The 13841-nt window shown below is 33.0% G+C and overlaps 3 protein-coding genes across 5 annotated transcripts; 2 read left to right on the forward strand and 1 right to left on the reverse strand.

The window, feature by feature from the left end:
- Positions 1-94: 94 nt before the first annotated feature.
- LOC112784765 (histone deacetylase 9) lies at positions 95-4716 on the reverse strand. 2 transcript variants are annotated; one of them, XM_025828086.3, is made up of 14 exons: positions 4399-4716; positions 4016-4128; positions 3769-3886; positions 3170-3244; positions 2855-3074; positions 2377-2440; positions 2135-2227; positions 1952-2060; positions 1749-1798; positions 1577-1667; positions 1384-1454; positions 1084-1182; positions 500-566; positions 95-415 (listed from the first exon to the last, which is right to left on the reverse strand). In XM_025828086.3, the coding sequence occupies exons 1-14, from the start codon at positions 4433-4435 to the stop codon at positions 333-335; spliced, it is 1290 nt and encodes a 429-aa protein (XP_025683871.1). In that variant the 5' UTR covers positions 4436-4716; the 3' UTR covers positions 95-332. The 2 variants fall into 2 exon arrangements, with proteins under 2 accessions (XP_025683871.1, XP_025683878.1); XM_025828093.3 differs by having other exon boundaries at positions 3769-3815; positions 4399-4672.
- Positions 4717-7636: 2920 nt separating this feature from the next.
- On the forward strand, positions 7637-9063 carry LOC112784787 (uncharacterized). Of its 2 annotated transcripts, none has more exons than XM_025828123.3 (3): positions 7637-7776; positions 8500-8656; positions 8803-9063. In XM_025828123.3, the coding sequence occupies exons 2-3, from the start codon at positions 8501-8503 to the stop codon at positions 8848-8850; spliced, it is 204 nt and encodes a 67-aa protein (XP_025683908.1). In that variant the 5' UTR covers positions 7637-7776; position 8500; the 3' UTR covers positions 8851-9063. The 2 variants fall into 2 exon arrangements, with proteins under 2 accessions (XP_025683908.1, XP_025683901.1); XM_025828116.3 differs by having other exon boundaries at positions 7650-7784.
- A 1164-nt stretch (positions 9064-10227) lies between these two features.
- LOC112784802 (uncharacterized) lies at positions 10228-13074 on the forward strand. The gene is made up of 4 exons (XM_025828132.3): positions 10228-11525; positions 11773-11883; positions 12503-12583; positions 12798-13074. Exons 1-4 carry the CDS (start codon positions 11268-11270, stop codon positions 12870-12872), a joined length of 525 nt encoding a protein of 174 aa, XP_025683917.1. The 5' UTR covers positions 10228-11267; the 3' UTR covers positions 12873-13074.
- The last annotated feature ends 767 nt before the right edge of the window (positions 13075-13841 follow it).

A 13841-nucleotide genomic window follows, 5' to 3' on the forward strand; every position in this document is an offset into this window, starting at 1 on the left:
GATTTGTTAGTGTTAAAGATTATTCTTGTAAAATTGTTGAATTAGTCATAAATTTTTTGAAAAAATTAGTTGCTGGGAATGTATTCGATGCAAATAAAAAAAATTTGGAATAAAATTGAAACAAAATAAAACTTATGAGTATTTTTAAAATTTTTAACTAACTTTAAGAACAAAAAAATATATTTTACCCAAAAGAAAATCAATGATTTGGGTAAGTTCAACTATACTGCTTCGTTGATACAACTAGGGTGTTTCTATCTAATTACATTTTCCTTGTCTAGTGAAGTTGTCACTCTACCAAAAAACGGGGAACCACATAGCTCAGCCCATCTTCATGAAATATCCATGTGATCATTATCATTGTCACCTTCATAGTATTCATCATCACGCTGTATGTGTTTGTCTTGTGTGTGTTCTGGAAAAAGATAAATTATCAAAACCAATAAACAAATGATTGGCACCAAGTCGTGAGGGAATAGGAATATATTTTTCTGCTTACGGTCAATGCGTTCATCTGGGTTCTGCTCATCTTCATCAAAATCAGGAATGTAGAAGTCAGGTGGAACCTGTGCAACACAAATCGTTTGCATTTTTGAAATAAATAAATAAATAAACAAGCAAATAAATATTACTAATTTAGGTAAGGAGAACCAAAAAATTCAAACAAAATAAAGAGTGCCTCCAACATCAAGGATTGACTAGATATTCCAAGTTTACACGCATGCATAAACCTTTGTATTAGATTAGTGTCATAGGTAATTTAAATGTGGATCAGCCTAGCCATATTTACTGTATCAGTTAAGATGTATAATCGACTTCCCACCCAACTCGTGCATTCCATTCTCCCCAATCTATTATTGGGTCTTGGGAAAATAAATTAGAACAGCCTATAAGAAGGACTTATTTATTTCAATTACTTGAACACTAACCCTCAATCCCAATAAAAATTAATTCATTTGTAACCACATTCATAAGAACACTGCATCTAAAATCATAAGACAACCAACAGAAAAGAAATGAAATATTTTTCAAGACAATTAGCTCTCAACTAGATGAATGTTCCTGTTTCAGGGGCAAACATACCTCCTGCAGTTGTACACTTGGCGCATGTTGGATGCAACGAAGATTTTCCAAGACTTGCATTTTTATGGTGCTGAGATATGACTTGCTATTTAAGTTTTCCTGTTCATTTCAAAGCAAAAGATACTAAGAACAACCAGTTGTATACCAAAAAAACATTTTACTGCACACCATATGCACATAAGTCCAAATTAAATTGGTATGTAAATTGGCAATGTGATGTGCCAAAACAGAGACAGTGCAACCAAAGTCATCGAAAAAATACAGATTAAACTATTAATCAAAGGTTGAGAAAACACATACGATGTGCCCACTAGGAATCTTCAAGGAAAAGTCTGGTGCAAAATATTTAATATAATCATTATCTGGGATCTCTGCATGTCAGATCAAGCAGGTAACTCTATATCAACAGTTTTACAGTGAAATAAATAAATTAAAATAAATACGTTTACAAGCTTTATCAATTTAAGAGCAGGATAAGGCTGATTAAGTGTACCATTAGGAAGCTCCGTATCTAGGAGAACTCCAGTTTCGACAGCCCAACACCGAGCAACATTTTCTTTTGTGTATCCCCCACCTCCAGTGACCTGTGGCAGAAGTCCACTCATGTATATGTGAATCAAAATAAGAAGTGAATTTAAGGCAAACATAAAATGATATAAACCCACCAGCAAGGGCAAATTGAATCTCTTTACAAATCTGACACATTCAGCATGACCTGTAAAGAAGCATCAAAAGTTAATCTTTTAATCAAGCTAAGCCACCAAATAATTGGATGGGTACTAGCATTTGTATAGATGAGCCAACACACAAACCCGGCAACAGCAATGACACTTTCAACAGAAAAGAAAATTTACTGGGAGATATGCACCATCAATAGAGAGATTGAAGCAGCCCAGGCGATCTCCAGCAAGTGAATCAGCTCCACACTGGAGAACTATTGCACCAGGTTGATATGTTTCCACTACTTTAGAGATAATCTACAGCATAGAAATTTCCAGAGTTTCAGATTACACGCAATCAAGTAAGAAATAATGCAGAGAGTTGGACTTACAGTCTTGAAAAGTCGAGTGAAGCTAGGGTCATCTATTCCATCCTTGAATGGGACATTTATGGCATAATACTTGCCTTCTTTTTCTCCTATTTCCTTCAATACAAATCATTCAAAAATAGATCTTCAGAATGTTTCAAAGAATAAAAATATTCAATTTTAACAAATATGCAACTAGCAACGTGCCACTGTCAAGTGGTGCCTGAAACCATACAACTTACAAAAAATAGAGTAAAGAAAATTACCTTAGCATCACCAGTACCTGGAAAGAACATATCTCCATACTTGTGAAAACTGACAGTCATCACCCTGTCATTAAAAAATCGACCATTCAACAAAAAATAGAGAAATCCCAAGCAGAAAATTCACATTCCACATAAGGCCAAGCTTATTGAGAAGTGTGCTAGTTGTGACCATAATATGAAGCTTGTATCAAGATTCATGAATACATGCTTGTCTATAGGCAACATAAGAGTAAAGATAAGTGTATAATATTTATAGCCATCATAAGATTAAAGATTGTCTATAGCTATAGTCCAAAAGTCCAAAGACAAACTTAAAGAAAACACATGAGAAGGCTGGCCAGTATTTACCAAGAAACATAAATTCGGCTCACTAATTAACATAAATATTGCCTTGACAACTTTATATTTCTCGATAATAATATCCTCATTTATAACTATCAAATAATCAAATTTGCAAAGATATACAAAAATAGCTAACCTGTCAGTGAAGTAGAAGGCTTCTTCTACACCATCACCATGGTGGACATCTATATCAATATACAGAACTCGGGCATGGTATTTGAGAAGCTCCAAGATACCTAAAACTAAGTCATTGATGTAGCAAAATCCAGATGCCTCGCATTTCTTAGCATGGTGTAACCCACCTGCCCAGTTTATAGCTATATCACACAATTGATTGTTTAGTCGACGGGCAGCATCTGCAGGTAGATGTCAACTTGTCAATCATTTTTTATACAACAAAAAAAGGCAGGACAACAAAAAATGAAGACAATCACTAGTACAAACATGTTACCTATAGTTCCTCCAGCATAAATCTGACAAAATTCAAACAAGTTGTCAAATACAGGACAGTCTTCTCCAAGATTATCTGAAAGATGAATAACATAGACGAAACTTGTTAATTTTTTTGGTATATGCCACTCAACAACACCGCCACCCTCCCTATTTCTCTAAAGCAGCAAACCAAGGCATAAGCTCATTTGCAAGTCTGGTAGGTATAAAATATAGAGCAGCAACAACAATGACGACGACAACAATAACAACACAAAAGGCTAAGCTGTTTCCCTACATGTAGGTCTACTTCAGGAATCAGGCAACACTGTAGTATGATGGAACAATAAAATAAAAAAGAAGAAAGAAATAAAGAAAATGGTAACAATATGAAAGAGGCTATCCCCAAATATGTCAGCCACTCAGCCTAGTTCTAAAACTTGACTTTTTAACACTTGCTACAAATCAATAAACCTACTACTTCTATCGCGGCTGCTCTCTCATGTAGACAATTCAACAAGCAACAAGAAATTCATTTACTGTGCCCCGCATTAGTTTAAATAAAAAAATTAAATAAATACGCACTCGAACTAGATAGTATATTAATATGGAAAGACATACATTTTGCCAATTCTGTGGAGAACAAAGGCTGAGTGTCAGGTGTAATCCTGTGCAAAAACTCAACATAGTCAGCTGAATGAAACTGGGCAAGCTCAACAGGATATGCTTTGTGTGGGCGCTGCATCATACATTGAGGAAATCATTGTTTACGCAATGAAGCACACAATATTGAACAGAGGAGGTAACAATATGGCAACAATAACCCCATATACATATAAAATTTGAACAGAAAGTGTATGTAACTAACATAAATTTCCATCTTCTTGTGAAGTTCGTATGAGAGAACAAGATGGTGAGTCATGCATAGCCTGTGAGGCTTCATCGGATGGTTTGGCCCGAAGTAAACACTACCAACATCCCCTGCAATATTAAATTTTAAGCAATCAATTTCCTTATGAACACACAACCAAACATGGTCTTTTTGGTGGGGGGGGGGGGGACTACACACGAGAAAGTTAGGGTTTCGTCATGCGATGGATTAGAAAATCGCGTCGTTGCAAAAAAATCCTAATCAGAGTTTGGCGAATTCAATTCCACCAAACAATAATCAGGGCAAGCAATAAAAAGAAAAAGCAGAGACGAAGCAGGTGAATTATAAGTTTGTGGAGTTGGGAAGTGAGGAAACGGCACCGTCGTAGAAATAAGCTATTCTGTCCTTGGAGCGCATGTCGTTTGGTTGCAGAGAGCGTTTTGAAGAATGAATTTGAGAGGAATGACAATATTATATGGAATTATAGATTTTTAATATTACTATGCCGCGAACGCCATTGCTATCGAAATCAGAGTTTCAGTTCTGTTGTGTCTCTCTCTCGCTGAGCTGAAACAAACCGAACTGGAGCAAGCTGTATATAATGCGTCGTCGTTTTACTCTTACCTATAACTTAATAGTCCCCACTTTTTGAAATAAACCAGCACTGCACTGAAATAACTTGGTTATGAACTAATGATAGTGGTTTTTTTTTTTTTCATTGATATGCAAAAGCATTTGGTAATTCGGCTATTTTTTTCCATCAAAATAAGTTGAGTGATATAATTAAATATTATAATTTTTTATATTTTTTAAATTATAGAAAGTTCGTAAATTAAAATGTCTAATTATTATACTTCAAATTTTTTAATTTTTTCAAAACAGAAATTGAATTATTCAATTTTATAAATTAGAGGGATTGATTTTTGTAATCTATAAATCGAATAGTTTAATTTTTATATTTCCTAAAAATTAAAAGATCTAATTTCTTTAAGATTAATATTCTAATAATTTATTTCTTAAAAATATTATTATCAATCCAATATCAATAATAAAAAATATTAGTGATAGATGTTGGAAGTGATTTATATGGGATAATTATATGTATGTGAAAAAACGTAAACTCATATATTTCTAACATTTTTTTGTTTTTGTTGCCCAGAAAATATAAGTTAAATTTTGTGTTCTTTCTATTTTATTTTTATTCTTTGTTAAATGCAAGTTAAGTTTTTAGGATTCTTTTAAGAAAAACTCAGGTTATAATTTGCTTCTGCTTTGTCTTCTAATAAGTTGATTTGTATAAATTTTAAGTATAAATATCATTGTCATCTTTTTCTTTTATTTTTCTGAGCTTTTAATAATTATTAGTGGTGTTAAATTTTAAGAGAGTGAGATTGAAATTTTTAGAAATCATAAAAGGTACTACAAGTTTAGACGTATACTAAAATAGTAAGATTATATCACATATAAATGAGGGCGTGACATTTGTATATAATTTTTTATTTTTTCTTATTATTCTGTATATCATGATATTTGTGGAGCTACAAAATGATCTATGTGATTAAATAGAAGTCATATTTTAAAAAGAATGAGCAATATTTTATCTCCAAGCATACCTACAACGAGCCATATGTCGTGAGTACTCTCTCACCTGCAAATTGCAGCTCTATCATACTAAAAGTCCACATATCTGCATATCCTACTATTATCCAATATATTTTTATTATACTAATTTTCTTTCTATAATAAAATTAATTTTTAATTGAGTCTCTCATTCTACTAATCATGACACGTGTCATTCTAAAAAAACATAAATTGTGTTTTCTAAAACCGTTATCACTTATATCTCAGCACAAGCAAAATGTAAGTAAGTTTTTTCAGAAAAAAAAAACTACAAAAAAATATGGTAAAATTATAGTTGGTCTCGTCTTTTATATGTCTATAATCCATAACGAGCTACGTCTTTGTTATTTGAGCGCTTTTTCATATGCAAAATGCAAATAATCTTTCTGCCAAATTTAAGTTGCATTTTATAATTCTGTCATATTAATAATCTACATATTTACATATTTCAAAAAATTAATTTTAATATGAAGATAAAAATTGTGTACTGGTTAAATATTGATATTTGTAATGTATTATAGTATTATAGAAATACAAACAAATTGTCCAACACGCATTCTGTGTGTTGCTATGATAATGACATGTGTCGAACACACATCTTGTATATTACCAGAATAATGACACATATAATTGTCAGAATCGGATCGAACTGGTCAAACCATTTGATCACTAATTTAACCGATAGATCATTTGTTCAACCGATTAACTTGGTCCCACATAAGTAAAACATATAGAATAAAAATATAACAAAAATCAATAAGTTATAAACTTATAATCAACTAAACATAGTCAACATAGATAATCAACATCAGTAATCAATTAATTCTAACAGAAGTACTAAATTATTGAAAATTTTAAATACTGAATAACTTAAAAAAAAAAATAGGCAGAGAAGAGGGAGACCAGAGAAGAAGCACGCCGTCGACACTGACAACAGGGATGATTGGACAACCAAACCGACAAAAAGAAGACGACGATGGACATACAGCGGCACAGGACAGGAGGCAACGAGCCGAGCTCTACAGGGGCCACCGAGACAACGACTCTAAGTAGCAGTAGTCGACGAGGCTGCACCATTCAGTGGAGGTGGAACTGGCTGTGGTCGGGACTGTCGAGTGGTGCGAGAAGGATTAAACTTGAACGGGTCTCTCTCAATCTCAACCGTTTGGAGTTTGGGACTTTATGTGTTTGAATTGGGAATCGAATCAGGTTTTTTCTTTTTTTTTAAATAATGGAAACGATGTCATTTCACTTGAAGGAAAAAAGATCCCAAAACGGTTCCGATTTTTTCAAACCCGATGATTTGTCAGTTTTTGTCAAATTCGGTTGATTCAAATCGGATCTTGCCGATTCTCTTCCATGTTCGGTCAGCTAGCTCATCCCTGACCGATTTTATTACCGGTCACGGTTTTTGGTCCAACCTAGTAGGTCGGTCCGATTCTGATAACACTGATGACATGTGTTTAACACACATTTTGAGTATTGCAATACGTATCTTATATGTTGACTCTCTACCTATAAAATCTACCGACATATAATTACACCAAATAATTTATTTTCAACAAAATATCAATATTTTTTATATAAAAAAAATTAGCCACATATCCCACCATTATCCAATTTCTTTGCGATATACTGCTTTTCTTTTTGTAACAAAATTAATTTCTAATTGGGTCTCCTATTATATTCATCATGACACATGTTACTCTCAAAAAAAAAAAAAAAAAAAACATTTCTGCCAAACTCAATCTGCATTTTTTAACCCTATTACATTGCTAGTCCACATATCTCTATATCTCAACATTGTTCTATATCTTTGCATACACCACTTTTTTTTCATAATAAAATTAATTTCTTTGAGATAGTTTTACAAGAATTGGATAAATTTATCCTAACTCCTAATAAGTTGTTAAAATAATAAAAAATGTTTTTTTTTGTATTTAAAAAAATAAAAAGTAAATTAATAATTCATGTTCGGATCGGGTCAATAGCATTATAGCAGAAAGATCAACGGAGCCACTATAATAAAAAAGTTCAACTTTTTCACTTCTCTCACCCTTCCCGTATTTTGAAGTTGTTTCTCCTCCATTTTCTCTCCATCAATCTCAATCCCTAATCACACCTTGCCTTCACTCAGAGTAAGCATGTAACCTATTCCAGATCTCATTGCTTTCTCAATATTAAAATATATAATTAAATTACTCTAATATTTTCTATCCCGAATCTCTGTTTTTATTCGATTTTATTTTAATTTGTATCCATCCCTTGCATCTAAAACGTTTGCTTTCCCCCATTTTAGTACATTGATTCATTGTCAAAAAACATTGTTCTGTATTTGATTATGATCTGTTTTTTCTTTGGGGCATTCCATTTGTGCTGTGTTTTGCTGAATTATTAAGTAAAGTTGTTATTTTCCCTATGCAATTTGACTCCTTGGATGTTACATGAGATCGGGGCTAGGTTAATGAACTTACGTTTGTTGTTGTATTGTTCATTTTGAAATGCCCTCTTTTGTTCATGGAAATCATCGATTATGGTGGATCATTTGTAGCTCAATATCATCAAAATATGCCTCCTCGTTTATTCATTTATTTTATTTATTTTGTCATGTTTGTTTTATCCCCAATTTGTTATATTCCTCTTATTAGGGCATTATTGTAAGCGTTTCTAGATTCTGTTATGGTTGTGAGACACATGGAGAGTGATTGAAAATTTTATTCTTTGTTTGGTAGGGAGGGTGACATTTTCAGATCATGATATGAATTCTATGTTGTTCCACTCCATTTCATGGTGCCATGTTTTCTTCTTTGTTCTGCCCCTTTTGTTTACGTGTAGTTGACGTAACCATGCGCCTTGTGCAGGATGTCGGAAGCACCATTTAGACCACGTGAAAAGCTTTTCGAGCAGCAAAAATATTACCAGAGTGTTCACAAGTACACACACTTGAAAGGACCATATGATAAGATTACATCTGTTGCAATACCGCTTTTTCTGGCAGGAACTTCAATTTTCATGATTGTAAGTTTGCTTTGCCACCAGAATTCACCATATCATATTTCTCAGTCTGATTTGTTCAGAGTTGAAGTTGTTTGTTTTACTTTAACTCTGTATTTTGTTTGTTGCAAGATTATTAATAGACATTGTTCTATGACTAAACTTTTCAGGGACGAGGGATCTATAATATGTCACATGGAATTGGGAAGAAAGCATGACTTTGCAAATTATGATTGAGGAAGTGGGGTGTTTTGCCTCACAAACTTTTAAAGAATTTTTTGGTCAAAATGAACCAGTGATTTTCTTTGCATTCATGATTGTTCTCTTAATAAATTGCTTAGTTGCATACTCTGATCACTATTCAAGGTTTATAACTCAAATGAAAATGTTTCTCTTTGTTTGATATAATCAATTGATTATTCAGATTACAATTTTTTGGATTCTGGGTTAATACTAGTTCTGTCATGATCTGCTCATGTTATTACTACCTAAACATTTCCATTTTGCATTTGCCGTTGGTGTGGTGGATAGACCAGTTATGGTTTGGTTCCAAAGCTCTAATGTGCAATGGTGACAATGGGCTAGCAATCTAGCATGTCTAGGATTAAAGCAATCGCAGTGGTAATAAGATGACGAATCCAAGTGCACTTTGGATTTCCAAAGCAGTTGCATTTATTTTCACATCGTTAGAATCATGAAATTCAGTACTTCAAATTAGTCATTCATTAGTTTATTGGTCTGGTAATGCTTCGAATCTTCTAAATACAGTAACAAATTTGCATGCAGATTGCAGACAATATAAATCTGAATATTACTAAGGTCAATTTATTTTGGTCAACAACGCACCTGCTCCTAATTAACGCTAAGGTCAAAGTCCCCCTAGAAGTTGTCCCCTTTATAATATGGTGTATTTATTTGCTTCAATGGGACCCATTTTACCTGTTGATTTGGAATATTTATGGAGAACTGGAATGTGTTATTTGACAGCTGAATGGATTACGTTCTCGTTTATAGTTGACAAATGCATTAATTCTCTTAATGGTGTAGTTGATATGAGAGGCTGAGAGTAGACATGACATTAGTACAACGTACTCTCTAGGCTCCAGTGGTTGGTGATGCTTGACAGTCAACACCTGCAACCACTCAGCTGCAAAACACTAATCTTTTTGGCGTATAATATTCAATTCCACAATGAGCATACCTTTGCTGATCTTTGAATGGACGCACTATGATTGGCAAAACTAGATTAATCTTTTTCTTTCCTGCTAAATACAAGTATTCAAATGTATCATTAGCTCAAAGATACTAATTATTAGTATACATTCTCCAACATGAACCTATGGTGATTGCTGATTAACAGTTAGTAACCAAAAAGGATGGTATGTCAGTTTGGAAAATCGTTGCTAACTCATACATTTTCATGTGTTGTCTTTGTCCCTACTTAAAATCATTAAGGTTATGAAAACTTGTTAAAAGTAATGTTAAACAACCCCAAATGCTTTTCTTCAAGCAAAAATCAACAAGAGGGCAGAAGTATTCAAAATTAATCACAATGTAAATAGAATTATAAAATTGAATTTGATTCTGTGATAAGTGATAACCCTTTTTGTGTTGTCACACCTATGCTCATTGTGGAGTCAATAATGCCTGGTCCAACAATGCAAAAGACCAATAATTTGGAACACAAGTTGGAGGTTCCTTTCTTGCATAGCCAAGCTGTGAAGGGTATCAAAAACTTTGTGTTCTAAAAAAAATGCAGGCATATGGGCAATCAATGATTTGTCATAAAGGCAACCTCATTAGCTAGCAAGCTAGGTGCTGCCAATTCTCCTACTCTATCTTGTTTTCTAAGTCTCTACTCTTTCTGTCCACTCCTCAACCAAAACTTCTTCTCCAAGCACCTTTCTATCTTAAAGAAAACAACACCTTATATATTATAATTACAATATTCCTTTCGAAAACTTTCAAACAAATTCACCTATATTTATACTGTATTTCCAACTAAACAAAAACAATAAGCAATTGCCATATTTATGTCAACCATAGGATCTGATTAGCTGGACTAAGGCATGGTGGCAGGTAATATAACTATACATATATGTCATGTACTCATGTGTCTTTGGCAAAAAGTTCTGGTCCATACATAAAAACTATAGATACCATTGTGGAAGCAGTAGTTAGCTGAATTAGCCAATATACCAACTTAAGAAAATAGCTACCTAACCAAAGAATGCTCATCAAGATTATTCTTCACTATGTCTTCAGTTTAATTAATAAAACAAAATGGTAATAAAGTCTAGGCAAAGATTTAACATTGTTTATACTTTCAATTTCAATGTATAAAACCCTTTTAAACTCAATACTAGAATTTTGATGGTGCTATTTTTGAGTAAAGTTGGCAGAGAAATTTAAATTCAGTGTTAATTAACTATTCATAACATAGTTTTGTCACTAGGCACTTTCCATTTGTTTGGGCTTATTCTATGGTTTTGTTAGTAAAATAAGAATAGCCTTAAAAGCAAGTGTTGCTTATAAGCACACATAAGGCAAAGAGAAAGAGAGTTATTATTCCAAAGAAAAGAGAAAGAAGAAAGAAGAGGGAAAGGAGTGAGTGCTGTGGCTTTGTGGTGCAGCAATGGCATCAACACCAAAACAGTCTTATGAACAGCAGCCACTGAATGCGCAGCAGCGAGCTAGGAACTCGGGGATGATCAACTCTAGCCAGAGTCCAACAGGGGATGACAGGGAAGAGGAGATGTCGAGATCAGCCTTGGCGATGTTTCGAGCCAAGGAAGAAGAGATTGAAAGGAAGAAAATGGAGGTGAGGGATAAGGTTCATACTTATCTGGGAAAAGTTGAAGAAGAAACAAAGCGCTTGGCTGAGATTAGAGAAGTAAGTCCTTTGATACATGCATTCTTTAATTGGTTTTGCTCTTAATTTTGTGTTTGTGTGTTTGCTTAGTTTGAAATTATGCATGTTAGTGTGTGTGATAGAACATGTTTAATTAAAAGGCAAAGTGTTGTGCCATGTGGTTGTTCTGAAACAAGTACAGACAAGTGTTTCTAAAATGGAACAAGGTCTGTTTCATCAATGTTAAAGCAGTAACTGCTTCAGAAACTGCATATGATCATTGTTTCAGGAGCTTGAATCTCTCACAGATCCATTGAGGAAAGATGTTGCAGTAATTCGCAAGAGGATAGACATTATTAACAAAGAATTAAAGCCACTGGGTCAGACCTGCCAAAAAAAGGTGACATAGCTTCATGTTGTTCTACTAAATTTTAAACAAATTACAAAAAGACATAATTTCTAAATATGTTATATTTTATGAAAGTTACCGAACAAGTTCTTAATGTTTGCTACTTTTTTCTAAAAATCTTTACTTAAGCCATAGGATTTGGTTCAAGGAGGCAAAGTGATCCACATAACAATAGTTACACAGCTTTTAATACAAAACCACTTAAGCATTGGGTATAGAGTTTAATCAAATTGACCATATTTTGCTGCTTTATTCAAGTGGCCTCATGTTGCTTTCTTGGCCCCATCTTGTCTTATCAATTGGGAGGCAAATGAACATGATTATTTCAGTGGTTATGGTGATAATTCATAATAATTGTGTTCAAATATCCACGTAGAAAATGATAGAATTGGTTCAGTGGGAGATTCCAAAATCTCCATGCAAGCAAGCTTCTTTACCATCATTATTCATTATGACTATACCATTATGTATATTATTCTACTAGTAAAATTGTTTAATTTAATTGAATAATAATAATAATGTAAAAAACCTTGTTACACTTTTATATAACAATGAAACTCTTAATTTATTTGTTTACTCTTTTCCTTTTGAATTTTTTTTGGGGTCACAGGAGAGAGAATACAAGGATGCCCTTGAAGCTTTCAATGAGAAAAACCGAGAAAAGACTCAACTAGTTACAAAATTGATGGAGGTTAGAACTTCTATTTATATTTTCTACTATTATAAAAAGGAATGAATATTTGTCGCTGTTAGAATATAATTAGGATCAATTAGAATTATTTAGTATATCTGAATTCTAACAGTTACTAAGTAAAAGAAAACAGGGTAATTTTCTACATATAATTTGATCTAACTAAGTAACTTACATTCTCATTTTTTTTTTCTTTTTCCTTTTTTCCTTTCAGCTGGTGACTGAAAGTGAGAAGTTGAGGATGAAGAAGCTTGAAGAGCTAAGCAAAAACGTAGATAGCCTCCATTGAGATGCTAATGAATATAACCTTTTTGTATTTACTTCAGTGTGCTTTTGACTAGAATCATTATTTTTACTCCTTCAATGTGCCATATTTTGTGATTTCGTTTGTTATTTTGCTGACAAAAAATTAGGAAATATTGTCCATGAAAATGTGTGAAATTAGACTCTTGAATTCTGAATTGCTGCGAAAAGTTCTTGTCGTTTTATTATGAGGTGTGCTGATTCTGTCATCAAATACAAATTGAACACTAGAAAGATGCAATTTAACTAATCCATCCATTCAACTTACCTAATGAGTGTCAGCAATACAATATTACTATTGTAAATATTGAGACAGTTGTGATATCCTTGAAGAAGTTACACCTAACTTATAATACTGTGTGTTTACAATGATGTTTATATCATTTAAAAGTGAGAATTTAAATGTTGAAACAGGGTTTATACCAAAATTTAAGAATAATGGAATAAATGTCAAAATGGAATATAATACTTTGAATGTTTAAAAAAGTATTTCCCCTGCAGTTAACAAACCATCTTTGAGAAAGAAACATACTACTTTCCAATGTTCAAACATTCTTTTCAACATGGACAAGTCGAAGGATTAGCTGTAAAATACAAGTTTGGAAAACAATTGAACTCTTTAGAGGACACCATTTACAAAGTTCATTTTATCTTTGTTTATACTTTAGAAATTCTGCCAAGATTACATTTGAAGTTATCCAAGCAGTAGCGAAACTAATTTAGTTTTAGGACATTCTGCTATGCTTTTTTGGTTGGATAAGAGTATATCTTATATTAAGTTGACGCTTGTTTAAGTAGATTGGTGAATTAACTGCTACACCAAGTTAAAAAATTTGTTATCTTAACTAATCTTAAAAACAAAAAGGGGTTAGATTAAGTGCCACTGATTTATGCATAAGCCCAATTCAATTGAGTTGGTACATATATTGGGTAAAGTTAACGAGTTTATTGGGCT

Source organism: Arachis hypogaea, chromosome 3 (assembly GCF_003086295.3).
Source record: "Arachis hypogaea cultivar Tifrunner chromosome 3, arahy.Tifrunner.gnm2.J5K5, whole genome shotgun sequence".
Lineage (NCBI taxonomy): Eukaryota > Viridiplantae > Streptophyta > Magnoliopsida > Fabales > Fabaceae > Arachis > Arachis hypogaea.

What these genes read in the sequence shown, in the direction of transcription:
- LOC112784765 (XM_025828086.3), bottom strand. Translation starts at nt 4,435, where the DNA reads ATGCGCTCCAAGGACAGAATAGCTTATTTCTACGACG. An exon ending in TTATGCTGGAGGAACTATAG is followed by an intron (nt 3,075 to 3,169) that starts GTAACATGTTTG and finishes ATCTACCTGCAG; the next exon opens with ATGCTGCCCGTCGACTAAAC. An exon ending in AGATACGGAGCTTCCTAATG is followed by an intron (nt 1,455 to 1,576) that starts GTACACTTAATC and finishes TCTGACATGCAG; the next exon opens with AGATCCCAGATAATGATTAT.
- LOC112784787 (XM_025828116.3), top strand. An exon ending in GAACTTCAATTTTCATGATT is followed by an intron (nt 8,657 to 8,802) that starts GTAAGTTTGCTT and finishes TAAACTTTTCAG; the next exon opens with GGACGAGGGATCTATAATAT.
- LOC112784802 (XM_025828132.3), top strand. Translation starts at nt 11,268, where the DNA reads ATGGCATCAACACCAAAACAGTCTTATGAACAGCAGCCACTGAATGCG. An exon ending in GCTTGGCTGAGATTAGAGAA is followed by an intron (nt 11,526 to 11,772) that starts GTAAGTCCTTTG and finishes TCATTGTTTCAG; the next exon opens with GAGCTTGAATCTCTCACAGA. An exon ending in TAGTTACAAAATTGATGGAG is followed by an intron (nt 12,584 to 12,797) that starts GTTAGAACTTCT and finishes TTTTCCTTTCAG; the next exon opens with CTGGTGACTGAAAGTGAGAA.